At 52.2% G+C, this 23,626-nt stretch overlaps 1 protein-coding gene across 5 annotated transcripts in view; it reads left to right on the plus strand.

Annotated features, from left to right (window-relative positions):
• SLC37A1 (solute carrier family 37 member 1) overlaps positions 1-23,626 on the plus strand; it is a 75,302-nt gene that overhangs the window by 12,384 nt on the left and 39,292 nt on the right. For 3 of the 5 annotated variants that reach the window (XM_038581566.1, XM_038581568.1, XM_038581567.1), the window contains exons 2-5: positions 4,794-5,027; positions 14,395-14,476; positions 22,682-22,814; positions 23,528-23,606. In XM_038581566.1, coding sequence (XP_038437494.1) covers positions 4,972-5,027; positions 14,395-14,476; positions 22,682-22,814; positions 23,528-23,606 — 350 coding nt within the window. In that variant the 5' untranslated portion in view covers positions 4,794-4,971. Of the gene's footprint in view, positions 1-778; positions 898-1,428; positions 1,625-4,793; positions 5,028-14,394; positions 14,477-22,681; positions 22,815-23,527; positions 23,607-23,626 lie in introns of those variants that run through there. The other 2 variants (XM_038581565.1, XM_038581564.1) reach the window with 2 other exon arrangements.

Consider the following 23,626-nt stretch of genomic DNA (forward strand, 5'->3'; position numbering starts at 1 on the left):
CCCAGGGGAAACTGTGAGGCCTGGCAGGGGAGGAGGAAACCTCCTGGCTCAAGGGAGATGTGGGGCGGGGCAGGTCGCTGTGCCCAGACCCACTGTCCCTGCAGACCTCTGGGCACTTAGCGCGGGGCCTTGGATTGCTTTTAGCCATAAGCATTGTGTTAACCAGGGGCAGCCGCCTTCCTGGAATTTCATCTGCAAAATGTGTTTTCTGCTTCACTTTGCTCTTCCTGGGAGGTGCTCTTCTGGGAGCTGGGCTCCGGGGCCCAGTTAGGGCGCTGTGGGGGTGCCTGTAGGAATATAATCGGGCCCTTGGTCAGTTGTGGGCCGGAGGTGAGAGCGGGGTAGGGAACAACTGTTCTGGGTGGAATGGAAGGGTCCGTGAGGGCACCTGCGAGGTGCCAGGGGCGCAGGTGACCAGAGTCAGGCTCCTCCAGCCCAAGCGTCTGAGCTGCGCGTCCTGCGCGCACAGGCGTGACTGAGAGGCTCAGCACAGCGACCGCGGGCCCCTTTCACTTCCTCCAGTTCCATGCTTCGGAGCCTGAGGAGGGGCAGCGGCATGAAGGCCCGTAGTCCCAGGAGCCCTCTGCAGCGCGGCCTCCGGGGGGGGGGGGGGGCCTTGGGGAGACCACCCTGGGGCCAAGGGCGCCGGCAGGTGCAAGGACGCGGGCGGAGCGGGGTCGCCCCGGGGCGCGGTGGCGGCGGCGGCGGGAGGCGCCTTGGGGACCCGGGCGCGCCCGGGGGAGGGGGGGGGCGGGGCGGCTGGGAGGAGGGGGAGGGGAGGGCCGGGCCGGCGCCCCGCGGGCCGCACAGTGAAAGGGGCGGCCGGGCCGGCGGGGCCTCCGCGCGCCGCCCCAGGAAGTCGCGAGCAGGAAGCGCCCGCGGCGGGTCGGGCGGCAGGTGAGGCGCGCGCGGGGAGGGCGGGGAGGGCGGCGCGGGGCCGAGCGGGGCCGAGCGCACCCCTGCGCCCCCTGCGCCGCCGGCCTCGGGCTCCTCGGGCTCCGCGGGCTCCTCGGGCTCCTCGGGCTCCGCGGGCTCCGCGGGCTCCTCGGGCTCCTCGGGCTCCGCGGGCTCCGCGGGCTCCTCGGGCTCGGCGCGCACCTGCCGCGGCGGTCCCGGTCCCTGCGCCCCGCCCGCCCGCCCGCCCGCCGGCCTTTGTGCTGGGCCTGCGCCTCGGCCCGGCCGGCTCGCCTCCCTCCGCGGCTCCGGGGCCGGCGGCGCGGGATCCGGGATCCGGGATCCGGGCGGGCCGAGCGGTCCTGCGGGCCCCTCCCCGCCGGGCTGGGCCGCGGGGGCCGCCGCCGGGACGTGGGCGTGCCGCCGGGGAGGAGCTGCCCGCGGAGCCGCGGGCCGGGCACAGCCGCTCAGCCCCGCCGCCGCCTCCGACCCGCCGGCCCCGGCCCGGCCCGGCCCCGGCCCCGCACCCCGCGGCCCCTCCCGACTAGCGTCTGAGCGCGGCTCGGGGAGGCGGCGGCCGCGGCCGCGGGTTTGCATGTGCAGCGGAGGGAGGAATCCCGAGGCCGCCCGCCCGGCACCACAAATCCTGGGAAGTTGCCTGAGTTGGTGGCCGGTTGGATTCTGCCCCCGGCTCCTTCCCGGGCCACGACCCCGACCTTGGCGTCTCACGGTGCGTCCGGCCGCCTCTGCAGGTTCTCCGGCGAGCGTCGCCTTTGACCTCGGGCGGGCTCGGTGGTGGGGAAGCTGCAGGTCGGGAGGGACGGGCCTTTGGGGTCTAAACCACAGCAAGAGGTGGTGGCCGCTGTCCTTGATCTTACTGTGAAATAGAGCCTTGAAAGGGCAAACCATAGAAAGTATTGTCTCTGGAAAGGAAGCTGTATTCATTCCCGCCCCCCCTTCTCTCTCTTTCCAGAAAAAAAAAAAAAAAAACTTTGGGGGGGGGGGACATGCACCTCCCTCCCCATCTTTGCCTTAGAATAAGATCCACTCTGAAAACTTTGTCTTTAAGCAGATTATTTAAAGTCTGCACAGGGCTGCTTAGATGATTTACAGCAGCGCTCCGTTCTGGAAAGGCCCTTACTTGTTCCGTTAGTTTCTTTCGGGCTTTGTCTTGTCTGGGAGACTCAAAGTTGCTCGGGCGGCCGGTCACCCGCGGACCCCCGAGGGCGCGGCTCGGTCATGCGTGTTTCCCTCCGGTCATTCCTTTCTAGTTGCCTGGTTTGGGCTCCTTCAGAAGATGGGTATACGTGCCAGTTAACAGATTTTGACAGAGCTGTCTGGGAGGGTTCTGAGGTCATCGTCCTTAATGGCAGAGTGACACCGGGGGTCTGACTTCTCCCCTGGAGTGAGTTCCAGGGGCGCCTATAAAGAGCAACTGGCAGAAAGAATATGTCTTCTTTCTATGGAATTGGGCTTTATGCCGAACACAGGGTGTCCAGCTAGTGCCCTGCCTCGTTCTCCTGTGCTCTTCGGGAGGGGACAGGCCAGGCCAGAGGAAAAGAGGTGGGAAGGAGGATGGGGCTGAGAGAAGGTGGACCTGAACCCCCTGGGCGAGCCACCTGGCCTCGTTGGGAGGGAGCACCATGCCTCACGGGGGACCTCAGAGGGCCCCCTGGGCTCTGAGCAAGGAGCCTCATTAAATTGAGCCCTTAACATCATACATGTAAAATTTCTGCCTTTCCACAGATGAACTGCACTTACCATGAGAAGTATAGCACTTGCTTTCACCTATTTTACAGGGGAAGAACCAGCATTTATTTAGAAAAAAAATTCAGATTTTCTGAGGAAAAAAGGAAATCCTCTGCTGATTTCCTGTGCCTTCTGGATTTTATTTTAAATTACAGGTTTTATCAGAAATGAGATTTATTGACTGATTGATTCAGATGGCAATAGAATACTCCTCGACACGCCAGGCCTAGATAAGCAGTGTTTGGACAGAGGGAGAAAGTGGACTCTGACCATCCATTTTCAGACATTATAAAATTTAAATCAGATCCTTTACTCTGAAGTCATTGTCACAAAATCTGTTTCTCAAAGCATATTGAGGCCCAAACGAGAGTCCATTCATTTTGAATGGAATTTTAGTAAAATAGTTTTTAAAGCTAGGTTTTGAACAAAAACATTTTTTTGAAGCATTTGTGGAGATCGGTTTAACACATCTCTTGAGCACTTGCTGGGCGTTAAGTTTGAACCTAAGTCATGGGAATGGGGCAGCCACTTGTAGTCGTGGCTCCTTCTTATGGAGCCTTTTACTGAGCATCTTCCACACACCAGGCCTGGTGCTAAGGGCTTTCCTGGGATGAGCTCCTTTCCTCTTCATAAGAACCCTAAAACATAGGTGCTATCATCCCTATTTTTTAGCCAAGCAGGGGAGCAGACAGTTGGTGGTGAACCTGGGATCACACAGCCCGAGGTCAGCTGCGGTGGGTCCGGGGAGAAGGGGGCCGGCAGCAGGCTGGTGGGCTGGAGGAAGCAAAGGTGTAGTTCTGGCTGGAGCAGGCACAGCCTCTCCCTTGCCCCCTGAGAGAGATGGAGGGATCAGGGCCGGGGTCCTGGGATTTAAACGCAGCAAGGATTTTTAATTTTTGACTAAAAGCGTGCAGGGAGACCCTTGAAGAAGGTGCAGCGTGTGAAGGGCCCGGGCTCGAAAGAATTTAGCTGGAGCCTTCCCACTGAACTGTTTGCTTTGCTTGCCCGTAACCCCAAGGAAGTTGTTTGAAGACGTTAAATAAATTTCAGCTGCTTAAAACTGAGATTAACGTTTACTCAAAAGTAGCTTTCTTTTTTTTTTTTTAAGATTTTATTTATTTATTAATGAGAGACAGAGAGAGAGGCAGAGACACGGGCAGAGGGAGAAGCAGGCTCCACACAAGGAGCCCAATGTGGGACTTGATCCCGGGTCTCCAGGATCACACCCTGGGCTGAAGGCGGTGCTAAACCACTGAGCCACGTAGGCTGCCCAAAAGTAGCTTTCTTTTAAACCAGTGAATTTTCAGTAAGTGTTAAGACACAACAAGCCATGCCCCTGCACGCACCAGGTCCCGTGTTACCTAACACATCGGTCCAAAAGAGTCCTTGTTGCCAAGCATAGAGGATAGACTGACAACACGCCACGAGGTTGGCTTTGGGACAGGACAGGCCTGCCTGGTGTGCTGGGCATCCTTGACGATCTCAGACCTCCCCCCGCCCCTTCCTTCCTGTCTTGCTCTGCCTTCAGTCCTAACTTCGGAATGGGGTCATTTTCCATGGCCTCTGAGGTGGGCACAGGAGAGGAGACATGGAGAGGCAGACACACAGTCAGGCTCCTTCCCGTCACATTAGGTGCATTTCAATTTGGTTCCAAGACCACGATTAAATGATTGGTTTAATGACCTGCCACCTCATCCAGATGTGTGTGCTTCTCTGCTCGTGCAGCTCGGAGGTGGCCCGGTCGACAGTGGGTGGAATCGAGCAAGTGCAGTTCCCTGGACACACTCTGGTAACTGAGCACAGGACGTGACCACTGGGCACATACTGGCTTCACGTGAATACTGACGTTGGCTCCGCAGAGTATTGCGGTCAAGAGCGAATGGGTTGGTCTGTAGATGCCTCCCAGGTGGAGGTGGACCCTGGGTCTGTATATCCGTCATCAGAACTCCATGTGGAAGTCATTTCTGTGATCTTTGAACAAGCTTCCCGAGGGTAGATGCTCTGCTTCTACTTCGTAGCTCTCGTGCTGGGAATTCGGGTTGTGCTGAAAGTCCAGCTTTGGTCGGGGCTGGCTGACACCCGCCCAGGATGTCACTCGAACCGCGCCCTTGTCAGAACACCTGACCTCTCACCCCTCCTTCTCCTCGTAGAGAGCCGAGCCTCTGCCGGAAGGAAGAGGGCAAGCGAGACCCAGCAGGACACCTCGACGCACTTTGTGGTTCGTGTGAGCTGCAGGGGCCAGAGAGAAATAGTTGGAGAGCCAGGGTGATAACCTGTCCATGAAGCGTCCTCTCTTCTGACCAGAGCTCCGTGGTCAGTGTGGCGTAAATGGCTCCACTCCCTGCCGGCATTCGCTTCATCATCTCATTCTCCCGGGATCAGTGGTGAGTGCTGGCGCCCTGGTCCTTTGGCCCAGCGCTGTGCGTAGATGTGGGCCGTCAGCATACAGCGCGTGTGCATGTCTGGCCTCCCCGTGTGACCGTCGAATGGCTTATCAGTGGTGGAAACTGACGGGAACGTTGTTAAGTTGTCTTCCTCTTTGGTTCTGGCAGTGACAGATAGTGTTTGGACTTCTTCCTGGTCTCTGGTAGTTTCCGTAATCATCACGGTCTCTACAGAAAAAACGACCACTGGCTACCGGCACGATCCTAAAATGGCTGTGGAGGAAATAAATATATGAGCACTGAGCCCAGCAAGTGGCTTAGCTGGGGCGGAATGTGCTGAGACAAAATGAAATCTAAACAGGTTAGCGGCAGACCAGAACACAAGCTCTCCTTGCGTGCTCTCACAGCCCTTCCCATAGCAGGTTCCGGAGTCCCACGCTCCTCGAGGAAGAAGAGGGCAAGGGCAGTCTAGAGCCAGGCTCTCCATCCTCTCGCCCCACCCCACAAAGGGTGCTCTTCCCTGCTGGTCTCTACTGGGAAGGAACAAGTCTTCCTCTACCCTCTTATGTGCTTTCCTTGGGGGCATGCAAATTAAACTAGAAAAGACAGATGTGGTCATGTGTGTATGGGAGGTCGCCGAAGAACATGACTCAGAGGGCTTCTATGCCGTCTTAAATAGAGAAGAGGAGGTGGAGAAGGGCGTGTATGGGAAAACAAATGACTTTTGGGAAGGTTAAATGGGCCCTTTGGGGACTGGATGGGAGATCTGATAGTGCTATGGCAGCATCTGGTTGGGGGTGCGGTGGATACTTCTCATGTCCAGTAAGAAGAGACGCCTCCCTTTGTTGCCCCCAGGGAGGGTTTTATGGCACTTGAGCTCTAGGTGGCTGTGCTTTTAGGCAGGTGAGAAATTTCTGGAGTTCAAATAGTTTCAAAATAATTCCAACTATTCAAAATAGTTGAACTATTCAAAATAGTTGAACTATTCAAAATCGTTTCTCTGCCATAGTGGCGTCTTCTGGACCCCTTCATCTCTGCCACGACAGCCCACTGTGGCCGTCACACCGTTTCCTGCTTCTCAGGCCCCTGCTGGTTGGTGGGCACCCCCAGGGCCCCAGATGTCACCCCAGACCTCTGCCTCCCTTCCAGAGCAGTTCTCTTGTCACTTCATGTCTACCAGTAACCCGGCCACAAGCTCTAGACACTTACTTTCACCCAGTGGGTGCTTACCTTCACTTTCCTTGTCTGTTTTGTAACTATTTTGTTACAGTTTTCAAACTAACAGAAAATTGTAAGACTATCACAAAGACCAGAGATACCGTGTGTCACACATTTCTTTCTTTCTTTCTTTTTTTTTTTTTTTTTTTTTTTTAGATTGAGGCACTGGTAAAGCAGGGCATCTCACACTTCATATACATGTGCATCACCCGAGAACTTGTTAAAGTGCAAATGGTTAGTCAGGAGGTCTGGGGTGGGGCCTGAGAGTCTGCATTTCCCAGGGGATGCGGTGCCCAGGGGTGCGGGGGACCCCCACAGGACCAGCCAGGAAGGCCCTCGGCTTCATGCAAGATAGAAATCAAACACGAGCCGCCGAGAGGAAGGAAGGACAGAGTTTATTAAAGACACAGAGAGTGTGGAGACAGGCCGGGCATTGGGGAGAGTCAGAAAGGAGAGAAGAGTGAGTCTTGTGTTTGCTCGGGGCCTGGGTTTTTATTGATGGTCTGTGCCTGTGTCTTATCAGCAATCCCGGAACAGAGACAAGTGCTTAGCTGTCCCCTGTAAGTCACTTATGCCCTGGACCCAGGAGTCTTGGTGACTCAGTGGTCTTGGGAAAGTTCATGACGACTCCACCCGGTCACTCCTCAGATGTTATCTATTGTGCTGGGAGACTCCAAAGAAATCATTAACTCCTTGAGGTTTACGAGGAGGACATCTGTTATCTGTTCTGTAACAGCTGTGTAAGGCAGGGTGTGGGTCCTAGCAAAAATAGAAGCAGGAAAAAGGGAGGGAAAGCAGTTTTTTTATGGGGTCCCTTTAGTTTTCCTGCCTCAGTAGGTGGGTAAGTCTCAGGACTTTCGGGTCCAGTGTGGCGCCCGACAGAGGGCCTGAGGCTCTGCTCCCATGGCCTTTCTCGTACAGCCCATGTCCCCCAGGAGGCAGGCTGGGACCCAGGGTGGCCACTGGTCTCTGTCCTGTGATGCTGAGTCTTGGGTGGAGTAAGCCTGGGTCGAGGGTCTGTTGGATGCGGCTAGTCCAGCTGGGGCCAGGGCTCAGCCAGCAGACACACCTTCACTTTCTGCCTCATTTGCTTCTCCCTCCACCCCGTGTGTGTGTATATATGTGTGTGTGTGTATGTAGAGGTACGTATACACACACACACATTTTTTTCCTGAATCGTTTGAGAACGACTTGGAGGCATTATGCCCTTTTATTTCTAAATATATTGGTGTGGATTTGCTATGAATAAGGTGCTGTCCTGTAACTGTGCATGAAGGTCAGAATCCGGAAACTTCGCATGGATGTGATACCGGGATCTAATCCACAGTCCACATCCAGAAGTCCTAGCAGATGTGCCCTGATGCCTTGTGCAGCTTCCCCTGGTCCAGGACCCCACCCACAATCACATGTTGTGTCCAAGTTGTCCTGTGGGTTTGGTCTCCTTTAATCTGAAGCTGTCTCTTGGCCTTTCTTTGTCTCTCATGACCTTGACATTTTTTTAAAAGATTTTATTTATTTATTCATGAGAGAGACAGAGACAGAGAGACACAGACAGAGACACAGGCAGAGGGAGAAGCAGGCTCCATGCAGCAAGCCTGACGCAGGACTTGATCCCGGGTCTCCAGGATCACACCCTGGGCTGAAGGCGGCACTAAACCGCTGAGCCACCCGGGCTGCCCATGACCTTGACATTTTTGAAGAGTACAAACCATTTATTTTGTAGACTGCCCCTTGTTTTGGACTTCTAGTATTTCCTCATGATTAGATTCAGCTCACGCTTTTCTGTCGGGAACACCACAAACGGGAGATAACTTCTCACTGCTGGTGAAGGAGCTACGAGTGTGGGTGCAGGAGGGGCTGAATGTACCAGGTGCTGTTGGCTTGGAAATAACGTTATCAGGGAGAGCTGGAGAGAAGGGCGGAGAAATAGATACCTGTGGTTGCATGTGTGCGTGGCGTGTGCTGTGCTTGTGTGTGTCTGGTGTGCTTGTGTGTGTGTTGTGTTTGGGGTGTGTGGTGTGTTTGCTGTGTACGTGTGTGTCGTGTGCTGTCTCTGTGGGGGTTGTGTGGGTTGTGTGTGAGTCAGGCCCTACCTCTGCCTGCTAAGAGGCCCATGGTGTTCCCGCAGTACCTTGGCGGCGGTGAGCACAGCGGGTGCCGGATCTTGGTCTCTTTGTGCCATCTCCCACGCAGGGAGCCAGGTGTCCTTGGACACTGAGCCGAAGTCAGGGCTGGGCCATCAGGCAAAGTAGGATGAGTCAGGAATATTTTGTACCAGAAAATAAGGAGATCCTAGAACATGAAGGGCTCTCGTTGGCTAAATCTGGAGTGATTTGAGATTTAAAATAAATGATACTGGTGACAGATTAGCCTGTTGAGTAAAATAAGAACCCCGTGAGCTGGCACTGCTGTGAATAAGTTCATGCACGAGTGGGAGAGAGGAAGCCCCTCCCCAGAGGATGCCAGCTGCTAAGTAGAGCTGCAGGGCCAGCATTGGGCCACCGTTCCATGACCCTCAGGATCGCAGCTTCACATCAGTCTCCAGTGAACACACTCTGTGGGGGAGTCTGGAAGGACAGGGTAGCCACGTCAGCTCCAAGTATGTCCCCACAGACTCCCTGTTAATCACGTAGAGGGAAAAAGTGTCGCTTCCCTGAGGGACAGACAGGGGCAGATAGCCCCTTACCAGGTGGTCAGTGCTGGTGGCACCGACATCGTGTCTCTGCTTTAGGATGCTCCAGAAAGGACTCACATCATAGCTGTGTGTGGTTTCATTGTTCCCCAATTAAGGACATCTTTGGACTAATTTTTATGCAGGATCCTACTGCTCAGGTACTCTCACCTAAAGCGTTTATTCCTCCTCATTTGCCTGTGACTTCAATAAGTAACACCGATGTGGAAACAGATACTGTGCCCCGCATCTCTCAGATTGAAGCATGCTGTTGTTCACCTGGGAACATGTGTGATGTTCAAGAACGCGGCTAAGGAGAGTCTGGGGTGCACACCTGTCCTGTGCTGTCATCGCCGAGATGCGCTTTTTTTTGCTAGAATCTTGGCATGAACCCCAGCGCTGTTCTTGTAGCGTGCTTGCGGATGCGAACAAGGCTACCGCTAGACATAAGCACAAAGCAAGCGCCATGCCGAGGAGCGGAAGGGTTCTGTAGCGCATTTGTAATCGTACGTGTTATATTGCCAGACCTAAATGTGACACCAAACAAACATGTAGGTATCGGATCACGTTAGTGTCCTGAGGCTGCTGGGACAGCACCACCCACGGTGGGGCCTCACAGGGCACAGGCTGCAAGTCAGAGATCCAGGTGTGGGCAGGGCTGTGCACCTCTGAAGGCTCCAGGGAAGGGTCCCTCCTGCCTCTTCCAGCTTCTGGGGTGCTGGCAGTCCCTGGCCTTCCGTATTGTGGCTCTGCCTCTGCAGTCATGTGGAGGTCTTCCCACGGCCTTCATAAGGACATCAGTCATTGGATTTAGGATCTCGTGTGATCTGAGGTCATACGTGGGTTCAGTAGGACCTCAACTTAACTGATTATATCCACAGGACTCGGTTTCCATGGTTCTGAGGTTTTTGGATGGACTTGAATTCTGGGGGGCAGACAGGATTTAGCCCAGTGCAAAATGGATAATAGGAAATAAATACTATCCACAATCCTGCTTCATAAATGATAAAGGAAGACAAAGCGAGGATAGAATTAATTACAACATGGGAAAACGAGTCTGGAGGGTTGTATAGGCCTCTGGTCCCATAACCCTGGCTAGTCCCGCGGAAGTGAAATATCTGCTCACTCTCTAGGACAGGTGTATCGATGTGACTGCTGTGGTCAGAACCTTCTGGAAGGGAAAAGGCAGCCTGGACCGCTGGCTCTTACCTTCCTCTAATCCTACATAAACAAGGTAAGGAAAGGAAGAAAGGAAGGACAGAGAAATAGGGAAACTAGGGTCGGCCCTGACACCAGCCAAATAGAAGATAGGGCTTCCTGTTTAGTAGGAGACTTAGAGTCTGTGTCCAGGAGAATTCTAGTTTGCTATGTAGGTTCACCCTTTGCTCTGACTGCGGGACAGCTTCTCTCAGAGCGCCCTGCCAGCCTGTAGGCACTTAGCCTCCCCAAAGAGGCTGATTCATCGAGGAAAGTGCAATTCAGTCCAGAAGCATGTACTGCCCCCACCCCGTGGCCCCTGTGCTCATGGGGCATCCCCCAACAAGGGCAGTCGGGGAAACCACCTTCACCCCACTGGGCCCTCGCTGGTGAGACCTCCATGTAGGGACTGTCCATTAGAAGAGAGGGACAGAGGCCCAGAGGTGAGAGTAGAGGCCCAGGTTGGCCACTAAGGCCCGAAAACTTAGACTTTACCATCTAAGAATACTGGGGGCATGAGGGCCCCTGGGGATCTGCAGACATTATCTGGACACAGAGGAGCTCTTTACTTCTGGATTTAGTCTATTTAATAAATTTGTTAATGTATTTAATAAGAATCAAATATTTGTGCATAGAATATTCTGTTTATGTCTAGGTAGAGACCAGAGAGTGTGAACCCAAGGCCGTTGAAGTAGAGCCACTCTTCCGAAATCCTTAGCTGGTTGATGATGAAATTCAGATTCTCCTCCTTGATAATATACCTGTGAACGGGTGTCACGTAGCTTCCTTGAGGGCTCCAGAACCTTCTCTGAGACTCTGATCTGGGAGGTCCTGGGGCTGCCTCAGTCCCAGAACTTCGCTCTGTGGAGGTTGGAGAAGAGAACCCTGTTGCCCGGGTGGGGTGAGCGTGCATGCCTGAGGTGGGGTGAGGTGGAGCCCTGCCTCGTGCCTTCTGTCGCCCATACCTCTGCCATAGGTGACTGTCCACTCCGGTGGCCGCTCTGTTTGAAAGTCACTGGCCTCTTTAAGCCGGGACCAGGAAGGCTCTTCAGGGTTATGGGCTATGCCTCCTGAAACGAGGGGCCTGCCTTGCCTTCCTGGTGGGGCCCCTGCTCTCCTCTTTTGCCAAATATTCTTCCTGCTGGCAGGTTTCCTTCCCTAAGAAATACTTTTCTAGAGAGTGGTTCAAACTTTGAGGCTGGAATGAACTTTTATCTTCTTGCTACAGCATCTTCTTTTCTTTAGTCTCTGATTCACATTAGTCTTACTCATGGACTGCTTTTCACATAAATCAAGAATCAAGCGGGGCTTTAGGCGAGGCTTTCTTATGTCATCGGCCTTGTTCGCAGCATGTCTGCATCACTGACTTTCTCATGGAGGTCAGTGACATAGTTATATTCCTGCCTTGCTTGCATCCTTCTAAAAAGTTGCACAGACGCTAAACGTAAAAAATAGATATGATCTTCAATGCCCAGGATACAGGCTTATAAGAAGTTTGCCATTAATTCTGTGACAAACCAGATAATGGTTTCTTTCTGTCTACTTTGCGAACTCTGTTCATCTACATCCCAAATTTCTCTTTGATTGTAGATATTTTTAAATGAATATTTAAATAGTTTCAATTTGCAGGAAGCAAAAATGGCAAATTTTTTAAATGTATTATGGTGATGTTACAAATAGGATTAATAACTGATACAGGGCTGAGTGAATGATACACAGCATAAGACAAGTTAAAATACAGTTACAGTGTATTATTTATTTACTTATTTTCATCCTGTAAAGTGCACTCCTTAATCCCCACCACCTAGGTCACCCATCCCCCTGCCCACTTTCCCTCTAGTAACCATTAGTGTGATCTCTATAGTTGGGAGTCTATTGCTTGGTTTGTCTCTCTCTCCTTTTTTCCTCTTTGCTCATTTGTTTTGTTTCTTAAATTCCACATAAGTGAGATCATATGGTATTTGTCTTTCTCTGACTGACTTGTTTCACTTAGCATATAATACCCTCTAGCTCCGTCCATATCGTTGCAAATGGCAAGATTTCATTCCTTTTTAGGGCTAATACCCCATTGGATATACATACCACCTCTTTACCCATTCATCTATCGGTGGACACTTGTACAGCTTCCATATCTTGGCCACTGTAGGTAATGCTGCTATAAATGTAAGGATTGCACATATCTACTTGTGTTTTTGTATTTTGAGAGTAAATACCCAGTAGTGCCAATATTGGGTAGTAGGGTAGTTTTATTTTGAACTTCTTGAGGAACCTCCATACTCTTTTCCAGAGTGGCTGCACCAGCTTGCATTCCCACCAGCAGCGTTAAGAGGGTTCCCCTTTCTCCACATCCTCAACAACACTTGTTGTTTCTTGTGTTGATTTTAGCCATTCTGACAGGTGTGAGGTAGCTTCTCATTGTAGTTTTGATTTGCATTTCCCTGATGCCAGGTGATGTTGAGCATCTTTGCACATGTCTGTTGGCCATCTGTATGTCTTCTTTGGAGAAATGTCTGTTCATGTCTTCTGCCTAATTTTCTATTGGATTATTTGTTGTTTGGTGTTGAGTTGTGTAAATTCTTCATATATTTGGGTACTAACTGTTTATCAGATATGTCATTTGCAATGATACTCCGTAGGTTGCCTTTTAGTTTTGTTGATTGTTTCCTTCATTGTGCAGAAGCTTTCTATTTTGAGAACTCTCAATAGTTCATTTTTGCCTTTGTTTCCCTTGCCTCAGGAGACCTACCTAGAAAAATGTCACTACAGCCGATGTCAGAGAAAGTACCTCATGTGCTCCCTTTAAGGATTTTTATCTCTTCAGACCAGTATCTCATGAATATACATGTGAAAGTCCTCAACAAAATATTAGCAAACCAAATCCAACAATATCAGAAATATCATATCCCACAATCAAGTGGGATTTATTCCTGGGATACAAGCGTAGTTCAGTTTTCACAAAACAATCAATGTGATATGTTGCATCAATAGGAGAAATTATAAAAACCATATGATCATTTCAATAGATGCAGAAAAAGCCCTTGGCAAAGTATAACATCCACTCATGATAAAAACCCTCAACAAAGTAGGTCTAGAGGAATATGCCTCAACATAATAAAGGCCTTATATGAAAAACCCACAGTGAACGTCACACTTAAGGGGGAAAAACTGAGAGCTTTTCCCCTAAGGCAAAGAAGAAGACAAGGATGTCCATTCTCACCACTGTTATTCAACATAGTCCTGGAAGTCCTAGCCACAGCAGATAACGAAAAGAAATGAGGCATCCAAATTGGTAAGGAAGAAAATAAAACTCTCACTATCTGCAAATGACATGATACTATGTATAGAAAACTTGAAAAGACTCCTCCAAAAACTGCTAGAACTGATACATAAATTCAGAAAAGTCCAGGAAGATAAAATTAACATCCAGAAACCCGTTGCATCTCTATACACTAATAATGAAGCAGCAGAAAGTGAAATTAAGAAAACAATCCCATTTACAATTATACCCAAAACAATAAAGTATCTACAAATAAACTTAACCAAAGAGGTGAAAAATCTATACTCTGAAAGCTGTAACACACTGATGAAAGAAATCAAAGAAGACACAAATAAATGGAAAGACATCCCATGCTCATGGATTGGAAGAACAAATACTATTAAAATGTGTATACCCCCCAAAACAATCTAGATTCAATGCAGTCCCTATCAAAATATCAGCAGCATTTCTCACAGAGCTGGAACAAACAATCCTAACCTTTGTATGGAACCACGGAAGACCCTGAATTGCCAAAGCGATCTTGAAAAAGAAAAAAGTGGCGGCATCACAGTCCCAGACTTCAAGGCTCACTACAAAGCTGGAGGGATCAGAACAGTATGGTACTGGCGCAGACGCATAGATCAGTGGAATGGACTGGAGAGCCCAGAAATAAATCCGTAATTATACATAGTCAATTAATCTTCAAAAAAGGAGGCAAGAATATGCAACAGGAAAAAGTCTCTTCAACAAATGATGTTGGGAAAACTGGACAGCCCCACGCAAGGAGAATGAAACTGGACCACTTTCTTACACCAAACAAAAAGATAAACTCAGAATGGATGCAAGACCTAAATGTGAGACCTGAAACCATAAAAATCCTGGAAGAGAGCACAGGCACTGATGTCTCTGACAACGGCCCTCACAACATGCTTCTAGATATGTCTCTGGAGGCAAGGGGAATATAATGTATTCTTAATGAATTTTATTTTACGTCACCCTCTACCTACCTCTGCTTTGTGTTTCAGGTACAGAGCCTTCATTTTTATTTTAACATTTTTGCTGTATGCAAGTTTCCACCTGTCCCGAAAGCCTATCAGCATAGTTAAGGTAAGAAATCACAAAAAAAAACCCTGTTTCATATCCTGCCCGCAGTTTCTGTAAGGAGGCAGAGGTCCCTTTAGGAGCTGGTTTGGGAGTGGGGGGAGTGTGTGGGGGAGGATATGGAGGGTGTAGGGGAGGGCGGTGAGATAAATGGAGGAAACAGATGGTTTAGAAGCAGGTTATCCTGCTTTGTTAGTTTCTCTTTTCTGAAATGAAAATCTTGGAGATGTTTTTAGGGTTCAGCATCTTAGAGGTGATATACTTTCAGTGACACTAGTTGGTAGTTGCAGAATTCTCAAGCTTAATTAAATATTTATTCCGTCTGTGAATTTTCCCTCTGAATGTATCCAATCTTAAACCGTTCCCCAGAGTGCCTCTACTGTTGCTGTGCTCTGATCCTAAGTCTGGCTGTGGTGGTGACTTATTATTCTTAGAACCCTGAGCTTCTGTTTGAGCAATGGGTGAGGAGGAAAGTGCTCGGCAGGCATTTAACTGCACTGTGAGAAAAGAAGATTAAATTAGACGATCCTACGTGGTAGCCAGTTATAACTGGGGAAGAAGCAGGATAATTCTTTCACCCTCAGTGGAATGACATCATTTTGCCTATAAAGTGTCAACAGGCTTGACTCTTGATTGTTGAAGGAACAAGGAAATTGTCCAGCGCCAAGGTTGCTGATTGACAGCTCAATTGCCCCCTCCCTCACTTAGTCATAGGCCGGGACCCAGGTCTAGCACTGGAGTTCTGACCTCTGTGGCCACACTTCCTCCCTTCCCACTGGTGGTTGAGTGCTTGCTCTCGCCTGTCTTCAGGCCAATGGGACAGGCAATGCCGAGCCAGGCTTCGGCTTCCGCGGACAGTGTGATGTTCCCCATTCCCCAGGAATACCCAGTGGACTTAAACAGCATCCAGCTATGCAAAGAATCCTACAGTTCCTCCTTTGTCTTTAGTAATCCAGAAGCTTCCATGTCTTTCACGTCGCTTGCAGAATCCTCGAGTTTTTGATATACTGAGTTTTAATGGCTGTGGAAATGTTTGCAGAACTTTAAAAATGTGGTTTTTGAAAGAGGCACAAGAGATAGTGGGCTTTACTGCACCCAACCAGGAACTGTAACATCGCCCCAAGGACCAGCCACTACATTTATTTCTTTTTAATTTTTTTAAAGATTTTATTTATTTATTCTTGAGAGACACAGAGAGAGAGAGGCAGAGACACAGGCATTTTATTTATTTATTTGCTTGTTTGTTTATTTATTTATTTTATTTATTTATTCTTGAGAGACACAGAGGGAGAAGCAGGCTCCCTGCAGGGACCCCGATGCAGGACTCGATCCCAGGACCCCGGGATCATGCCCTGAGCTGAAGGCAGATGCTCAACCACAGAGCCACCCAGGTGCCCCAGCCACTACATTTAAATATTACCACTCACTCTCCGTCTTCCTTGTTAGGGAAACATACTTACAGCTCGAGAAAAGGCAAATTATAAAAATGGAAGAGACTCTTGGAGGTCCCAGTGAGCGCTGTGGGGCTGACTGAGCAAGAGGGGTTGCAGAGTCTGGGGGGGTTCCAGGATTGAGCTTGGAATGGGGGGTGGACACCTGGAGTAGGAGGTGGAGGGTGAGCCCTTACCCTGAGGCCCCGGTTGGTGGGCAGAGGCTCTGACGGGACACAGGCAGGGTGGGGAAGGCCCACTGGCCACTGGAGGATCTTTGTGGCAGGACAGGACACTTGGATTTGATGTGACATCATGAGGGGCCTCACTCAGCCAAAAAGGGATGTAGCAGTGTTGCAGGCACCCTCCCGGCTCCTGTAAGGAGCTTGGGGCTTACCGATGAGTGGTGTCACGATGAAGCAGGGTCCCATCAGCCCCCCTGGAAACATTCTTTCAGTCCCAGGGTTTGTTGAAGCCCGTGGCGCCACACAGCACACCTGCTCATCACTTACCAGAGTCCCCACAGCGGCCTGGGGACTCGGGAGCCCAGTCCCCGCATGCAGGGTGGTGCCAGCTCCAGTGAATTTTGCAGGGACTTTGCTTCCAACCTCTGTGCCCCGGGGCCTGCAGGGCATTGGAAGCACCCGAGTACATCCGCAGCCCCACAGCTGGATTTTCTGCCACACACAGATTTTCACACTTTGCACCTTAGCTGTGCTTGGACGTGGATTGGCCGCACGCACAGTTTCCTAAGATAGATAAGGATGTCCCACTACGTACTTTAACTTAAACTTTATAACACCTTGCAAAGCTTTTATGTGCTCTAGCGCATCTCATTTATAAAACTAGAGCTAGGGACGATTCTGGTGACCCAAGGAATACTTTGAATTATCTGTAGCCTGTATTGCTTGCCTGGAATTGATCACCAGTTGTTGTGAATTATAAAATGGTTCATATTCTTTAATGACATTTAAAGAGAGGGACATGACATACGTCATCTTGGTGTAGCAAAAAGAAGCAAAGGTGGCAGCGATGGAAACAGGCTGGGAGCCCATGGGGGTGCGCACACAGCCCTCCTCCCTTCCCCCTGCCGCCCCAGCCCCGCCTCCTGAGGCGGGGGGCTTCAGGAGAGCCTGAGCTGCAGGCAGCCGTGTGCCCCCACGGGCTGAGTGTGAGCGCCCAGCCCTCTCTGCACACACAGAGCCTGGAAGGAGGAAGCTAGGAAAAGCTCAGCAGCAGATGGAAGACAGCTGGGAAAGCTGGCAGTGCACACCTTGGCTTTGGGTGGGAAAGCTGCTGGCTGGAAAGGCCGGCGTCCCGTGTGAATGCTTCAGCAGAAGGCAGCTCCAGTGGAAAGTCTCAGCAGTGCCTCTTTAACTGAACAAAATCATCTTAGAATTTATGTGGAAAAATGTCCAAGAGTTAATGACCAAGGAGAGTGTGGAAAAGATAGCATTTTTAAGCCATTGTAATTTGCTTTTTATGGTATTGCATGAGAATAGACCAAGAGGTCAGCGGAAGAGAATAGAAAATTCGGCATTGGTTGATGGGGGTGGTGGGAAAAGTGTAGGTTCTTTAGCAAAGGGCGTGAGCACAGCTGGCTGTTTGTCTAGAAGAGTAAAGTTGAATCCTTATTGTCTAAAAAATGGTTGGAGTAAAGATTTAAGTGTAATAAATAAGTAAAAATCCAAGAACAAAATTAAGTCCGTCTTAGGGGTGTGAAGTTGGTAAACCGGAAGGAGGACGGCCAGGGCGGGTGGAGAGGTGGTTCACAGACAAGGATTCGGAATCTCGCCAAACTGGATGAGCCGTGTGCAAGCTTGTGAGTGATCACAAAGGCCAGTGGAAGGAGCACTGGATTGCCTGACACCCCACCTGACCGCACATGAGCCCTGGTCACCGGCGGCACCGGATGCAGGGCTCCAGGCCTCCCAGGAGCCTTCTGTGAACACCTACTGAAAGTAAAAAACATGCACCCTTCAGCCCGCCCTGGGACTCTCACCCATGAGAATGAAAGGGTCCGTTCTTAGAATCTGCATGGGTGCCTTCATTGTAGCACGGCTTACGTTAAAAAAAGCCAAAGGGGGGGGGGAACCCTGCATATTATGTGACCCTAATCAGGTGCAAGTTTGAGTAAATTATGGCCAGTCTGTATTCTGACATGTGCAACCACTTAAAAGAATTAGGGGGGCTCCTGGCTGGCTCAGTCAGAAGAGTGTACGTGACTCTCAATCCCGGGGTTGTGAGTTCAAGCCCCGTGTTGGGCACAGAGGTTCCCCCAAAAAATAAAGTAAAATAAACTTTAAAAAACTAATAAATCAAAAAAATAAAAATAAAAAAACAATAAATCAGTAACTAAATAAATAATTTAAAAAAAAAGAAGAAAAACAAGAATTAGAGCCAAACCAGTTGACACAAAGATTTCAAAATGGTATATTTTGAGTAAGAAGTGTTAAGGTGTACCTAAGTCTGTATGGAATGATTCCAGTTTTGAAAAATTAGCAATAAGGAGAAAGCTCCCCTACCTCGTTCTGTACCCCCGTGTAGTGGGTGTGTGTTTGCGCTGCTGCCCTATGGCACCTGTGTTCCCTCAGACCACCTGCCACATGCAGGTCATGCTTGGTGCAACCAGCTGTGTGTCCTCCTCCCACTCGTGCTGCTCTGAGCATCCCATGGACTGGGTGGTGCACAGTTCTGGAGGCTGGACGCCCCGGGCCAGGGTGCTGGCATGGTGGGGTCCTGGTCACTGCTCTCTTCCGGCCTGCAGCTGGCTGCCTTCCTAGGTCTTCATGCGGGAGGAGGCATGGGAGCTCTCTGGGGTCCCCTCTTCAAGGGCACTCACCTCGTTCATGAGGATCCCTCCTGACCTGCTCTCCTCACAAAGGCCCCTAGCTCCTACCACCATCCTTGCAGGTCAGGTTGCAACACAAGAATTTGGGGGAAATAGGCATTCACACCACCACAGACACCCAAACTTCCTGTCTTTCAGGACTTCTTTCAGAGAATGCTTGAAAAGTTTTTGTAACCCAGAGCTTTCTTTCTTTCTTTTTTTTTTTTTTAAGGTTTTATTTATTTATTCATGAGAGACACAGAGGGAGAAGAAGGCTCCCTGTGGGGAGCCTAATGTGAGACTTGATCCCAGGACCCTGGGATCACACCCTGAGCCGAAGGCAGATGCTCAACCGCTGAGCCACCCCAGGCGCCCCTGTAACCCAGAGATTTTTAAAAGTATAAAGGACCCCCACCACCTGGTGAACCACAGAAAGCTGACTACACATGCCCCCCCCCCAATGTGGATTATGTACACTCACATGTGCACACATGCATGCACACACTCTAAGTTCTCACCGTGCATCCACCACCCCTCTCCTGGGGTTGCTGATAAGGCCTGCATCCCGCTCTGACCTGCCCTTCCCACCGTCTGTCACCTCTCCACAGTTGTGACCCCTGCCTGGTCTCTGCCCGGTTGGCTTAGTGCTCAGTCACAGAGCCAGCAGTGTGGCTGTAGCCATAGGGCCAGACGGGCCTGAGGACCCAGGAGGTGGCCCACCCAGTTGTGGAATGACTGAGGGAGCACACATAGTCGCTCTGTGATGTTGCTCGGGTTCCAAGCTTAAACAACAGTCTTCCTTAAATGTACCTCCGAGTAAGGATGTGTGTGCCTCGTGGCTGTGAGGACGAGCATGTGTGTAGAATAGTGTCGCCTTGGAAGGGCCCTGTTGCCCGCTGGTCCCACGTGGTTCCCTTTCGCTGCCCAGTGCTGGGGTGGGGACAGCGGGATGGGCTAGGGCTGCAGATGGATCTGCAGAAGGGGACAAGTACAAACACCCCGCACCCCACCCTGCCCCCCCCTGCCCCCCACCCGCATTGTTTGTGGCTCCGTGGCTGTTCTCTGGCCTCCCATCTTGCGGACACCATGCCCTTCCGCCCTCACCCCACCTTCCAGTCCCTGTGGCATCTGCTGTGTATTTTGTTGCTGCTGTTGCGCCGTGGGTCACACAGACGGTGATAGATGACCTCGAGGGTCGTGTACCCTGAGTGCTCCACGCCACGTAGTCTTCTGATTGCCCAGCTTTTAATGACCGCCCGGTGTCACGTGTTGATGAGTTCCTGTTATCTGTCGAAGCACTCCGTAAAAATTGGCAAAGGCGACTGCTTTTGGGACGATGAAGGACTAGCCCCCTAATGATTCACACTGTGACATGTGAGCCTGTCACCTGCTGAGCATTTTTCTGATCAGTTCATCTTGGTCTAATTAATCCGTAATTTTTCCTCAAACACCAGACTTGGGAGTAAAACTCATTGAAATGTGAAAACATGGTAGCGTCATTGAAAACCAGCATGTGGCGATACGAGCATCCCCAGGACCCTTTGTGCCACAGCAATATGAAGACTTGTCTTGCTTTTGTGCAGCCTTCCAGCGGCCCGGAGAGGCGGAGATCATGCTTCCAGGGGGAGGGGGCTTGGTGGGGGCTGAGGTCTGGCTGTGAGTGGGGGGCCCCCTGCCCACGGCTGCCAATGACTGCACCCTCCGAGCGGCCCTGGGAAGACTGGTCCCCACACCGTTCTCGGAGGCAGGAAGCCAGCACCTTAGCACCGAGGTCCCAGCACAGAGCCCCCTCACCACGGGACGAACCAAACGGAAACCCTTTTCTGCTTGTTCCTGAAACAAGAAGGGACCTTTCCAACGTTCTCTATTTCTCGCTACGGTTGCTCCCTGGGACAATGACGTGATGGGAGAGGATGTGAAACCCTGCGTGGAGCAGTGGTCTGCAGCCTCCCCTGCACCCACGTAAGCCCCCGCACAAGCTCCTCAGCAGGCTGGTCCTCCCCCAGCCAGCCTGAGCTTTCTCTGTGGGACGTGAACCAGGAGGACCGTGCTGCTCAGGGTCGGGCCCAGGCTGACTTCTGCAGGCGAACAGGAGGAGCCACGCATAAAATCAGGGGAATGGGGAACACGTGCAGGAAGAGGGGCTCGGCCTTGCCAGCCTCCCTCCATGTTCGCGGCCACATCCAACCGGCGAGCCTGGAGCACAGGCAGGGGACAGAGGAGGCTGAGTAATCCCAGGCGGAGACAAGAAAGCTATTTTGCAGAGACTTAACTGAGCTTGTAAAGCGGAGCCCTCAGCTAATTTTTAGGGCAGAGTCTGAATTTCCAGCAGCTCGCCCAGTGCTGACGACAAAGCCACAGGACCACAAGGTGGCTGAGTCCCATGTGCCGTGCCAGGTCCCAGCGGCGTGTGTCCACGCAAAGCCAGGAGGTGTCCAGACCAGGCTGACCACAGCCCTGGCAAGGGCAGCCGTTCGGAAGTCATCAACCTCTTTGGCGACTCCCTCCTGAAGAAACGGGTGCCAGCAAAGGAGGGCCGTAGGCAGGACTCCTGGCTGCCCCCCAACCGCTGCACCACGGCGGAGCTCTGTGCCCCCTGTCCTGTGTCCCAACCTGGAGGGATACCCTCTCCTGGTATCCTGGAAAGTGCCCACTTTCCTCATGCCCCCCAGGCCCCCTGCCTCTCTCAGGTGGCTGCTTGGTAAGGAATGCCCCGTAGAGCCCTCACTCCCACTAAGGACCACCTCCCTGACCTTGAGGATGTCTTCTGTCTGCCCTCAATCTGGAAGATTGCTTCCTCTGAGCCACTTGGAGTGAAAAACCCAGAAAACCCACAGCGGGTGGCAGGGAGCTGAATGGCAGACTGGCAGGTGCATGGACGCTCCCCTGTAACAAGATGGGCCCCGGTGTCACGTGGCCCTTTTCTGGAAGTGGGGCTCCTCTCCCTAAGGAGCATCCCCTGTGCCCTGTGCACGGCCCCCGTGACCACCCCTGCAACTCTTCCTGGCACCTCCAAGCCCCAGTGCCAAGGCCACTTTTCCTCGAGGGCGCCTAGTCCCAAGCACGGTGCTGGAACGTGGTGTCCAGCACCGTGGGTCCCCGTAGGAGTTCTGGGGGTGAGGAGGGGCAGCCCTGTCTGCAGGCGGGCGCACAGGCAGGGGGAGAGCAGCTTGCCCGGGCCCCCACACCCGTCAGCCGGAGAGCTCCCGGGCCTCGTGCTCCTTCCCGCGGAGCACCTGTGCCCCTGGCCTGCCTGCCGGCTCCGCGGACAGCCTGCTGGGCTGTGGCCTTCTGCCCCGGCTGTTTAGTGGTTTTACTGAGGTATGATTGGCACACAGTAGTGTCCCCAGATCTTAAGTGTCTAGCCTGTCAAATATTTACATGCTCACTCTGGAAGTCGTCACCTTGCCTAAGGTCAGGCTCCCTTCCAGCTCCGGCGCCCGTGTGCCCTGTCCCCCATCACTGTGCTCCTTCAGGTGACTCCTGGTCCCACCAGCGCCACCGAGGGTTCCATGCCTGTTCTCCGGGGTCATAGGAGTCCAGCCATTGGCACTCTTCGCTTCTGTTGTGGGGAGACTGGTCCTCACCGTCGTGTGGACCTGTGGCTTGTTCTCTTGCTTTGCTGGGCAGTGTTTGCTTGTCTGAATCTAGCAGGACGGCACCATTCTTCACCGTGGGCAGGTGGTGCCAGGACAGCGGCAGGCAGTTTCCAGCTGTGTGGCTGCTCAGAGCCACCATCTTTGGGGCCGTGTGTGTGTGTGTGTGTGTGTGTGTGTGTGTGTCGCAGAGGGTCCGACAAGCCTCAGTCCCGGGGGCACTCTGCAGGTCCTGCAGGAGGGGCCTCACCCCCCGGGACATGGTTGCCCTAGGAGGGCTTTCTGCTGCGAGCCCGCCGAGCCTCACCTGAGTCCCCTTTCTCTGTCTGGCCTCTGACACCCGCGGGTGTCCCAGGGCGAGCTCCACAGGTACTGCACTGCCCTGCACGGGGAGGAGGTCGAATTCAAAAGCCAGAGCCAGAAAGCCAGTGGCACCCCCTCCCACCGGCCAGCAGACAATGAGACGGACTGCAGCTGGGCCCCGTTTGGTGAGTTCTCCATCCTCCCCACCACCTGGAGCACTCGATTCCAGAAGCGTCCATCCTCCGGCTCCTCCACGGCTGGGTGGGGGTGTGCAGAGAGCTGGGGCCCTGCCGGACTCCCAGCCTGGCCCATCCGAGCCGCAGTAACCACGTGCTCCAGTGTGACCGCCTCTCCCGGGACAGCCGTTGCCTGTCAAGTGGCCCTCCTTCCACAGCTGCTGTATCTGTGGCATCTGCGCCGCCACCTGACAGATTCTCATCCTGGGAGATCTGCTGAAGAGACCTTGTGTTTTGTCCGTGTCGAAGCTGAGAGAGGGTTGGAGCTGAGAGAGGGTTTGCAGGGCATCCACCGTGGTGGACAGAAGGGGGACCCCAAGAGGCACAGGGCAGGGGCTGCAGAGGAGGAGCCAGCCTCACGCGGGAGGCCAACTGAACACACCACAGGCCGCCTGTGAGCCGTGGGGATTTCCTCTGACCCAGATAGTGTTTATTTAGTATTTGAAAATGTGGCAACTTTCTTTCCCTTTGTCAAGAAGCCAACCAGAAGATGTTCCGCTACGTTTCCTGTGCTTGAAACGACCCCATCCTCCTCCTGAGCACACCGCCCAACTGTACAGGGCGCGTGTTTGTGTTTTATGGTCCTGGCCCAGAACATAAACCAGGATTGAGTGAAAAGTAAACAGTACTCACCGCTTCCTGTTGATTTGTTTCCCATGTAGACCAGGATAACTACCAGCAGCTGCTCGGGGCCCTGGATTACTCGTTCCTGTGCGCATATGCCATTGGCATGTACCTGAGGTAGGTCCACTTGGGTTCTC

Source organism: Canis lupus, chromosome 31 (assembly GCF_011100685.1).
Source record: "Canis lupus familiaris isolate Mischka breed German Shepherd chromosome 31, alternate assembly UU_Cfam_GSD_1.0, whole genome shotgun sequence".
Classification (NCBI taxonomy): domain Eukaryota; kingdom Metazoa; phylum Chordata; class Mammalia; order Carnivora; family Canidae; genus Canis; species Canis lupus.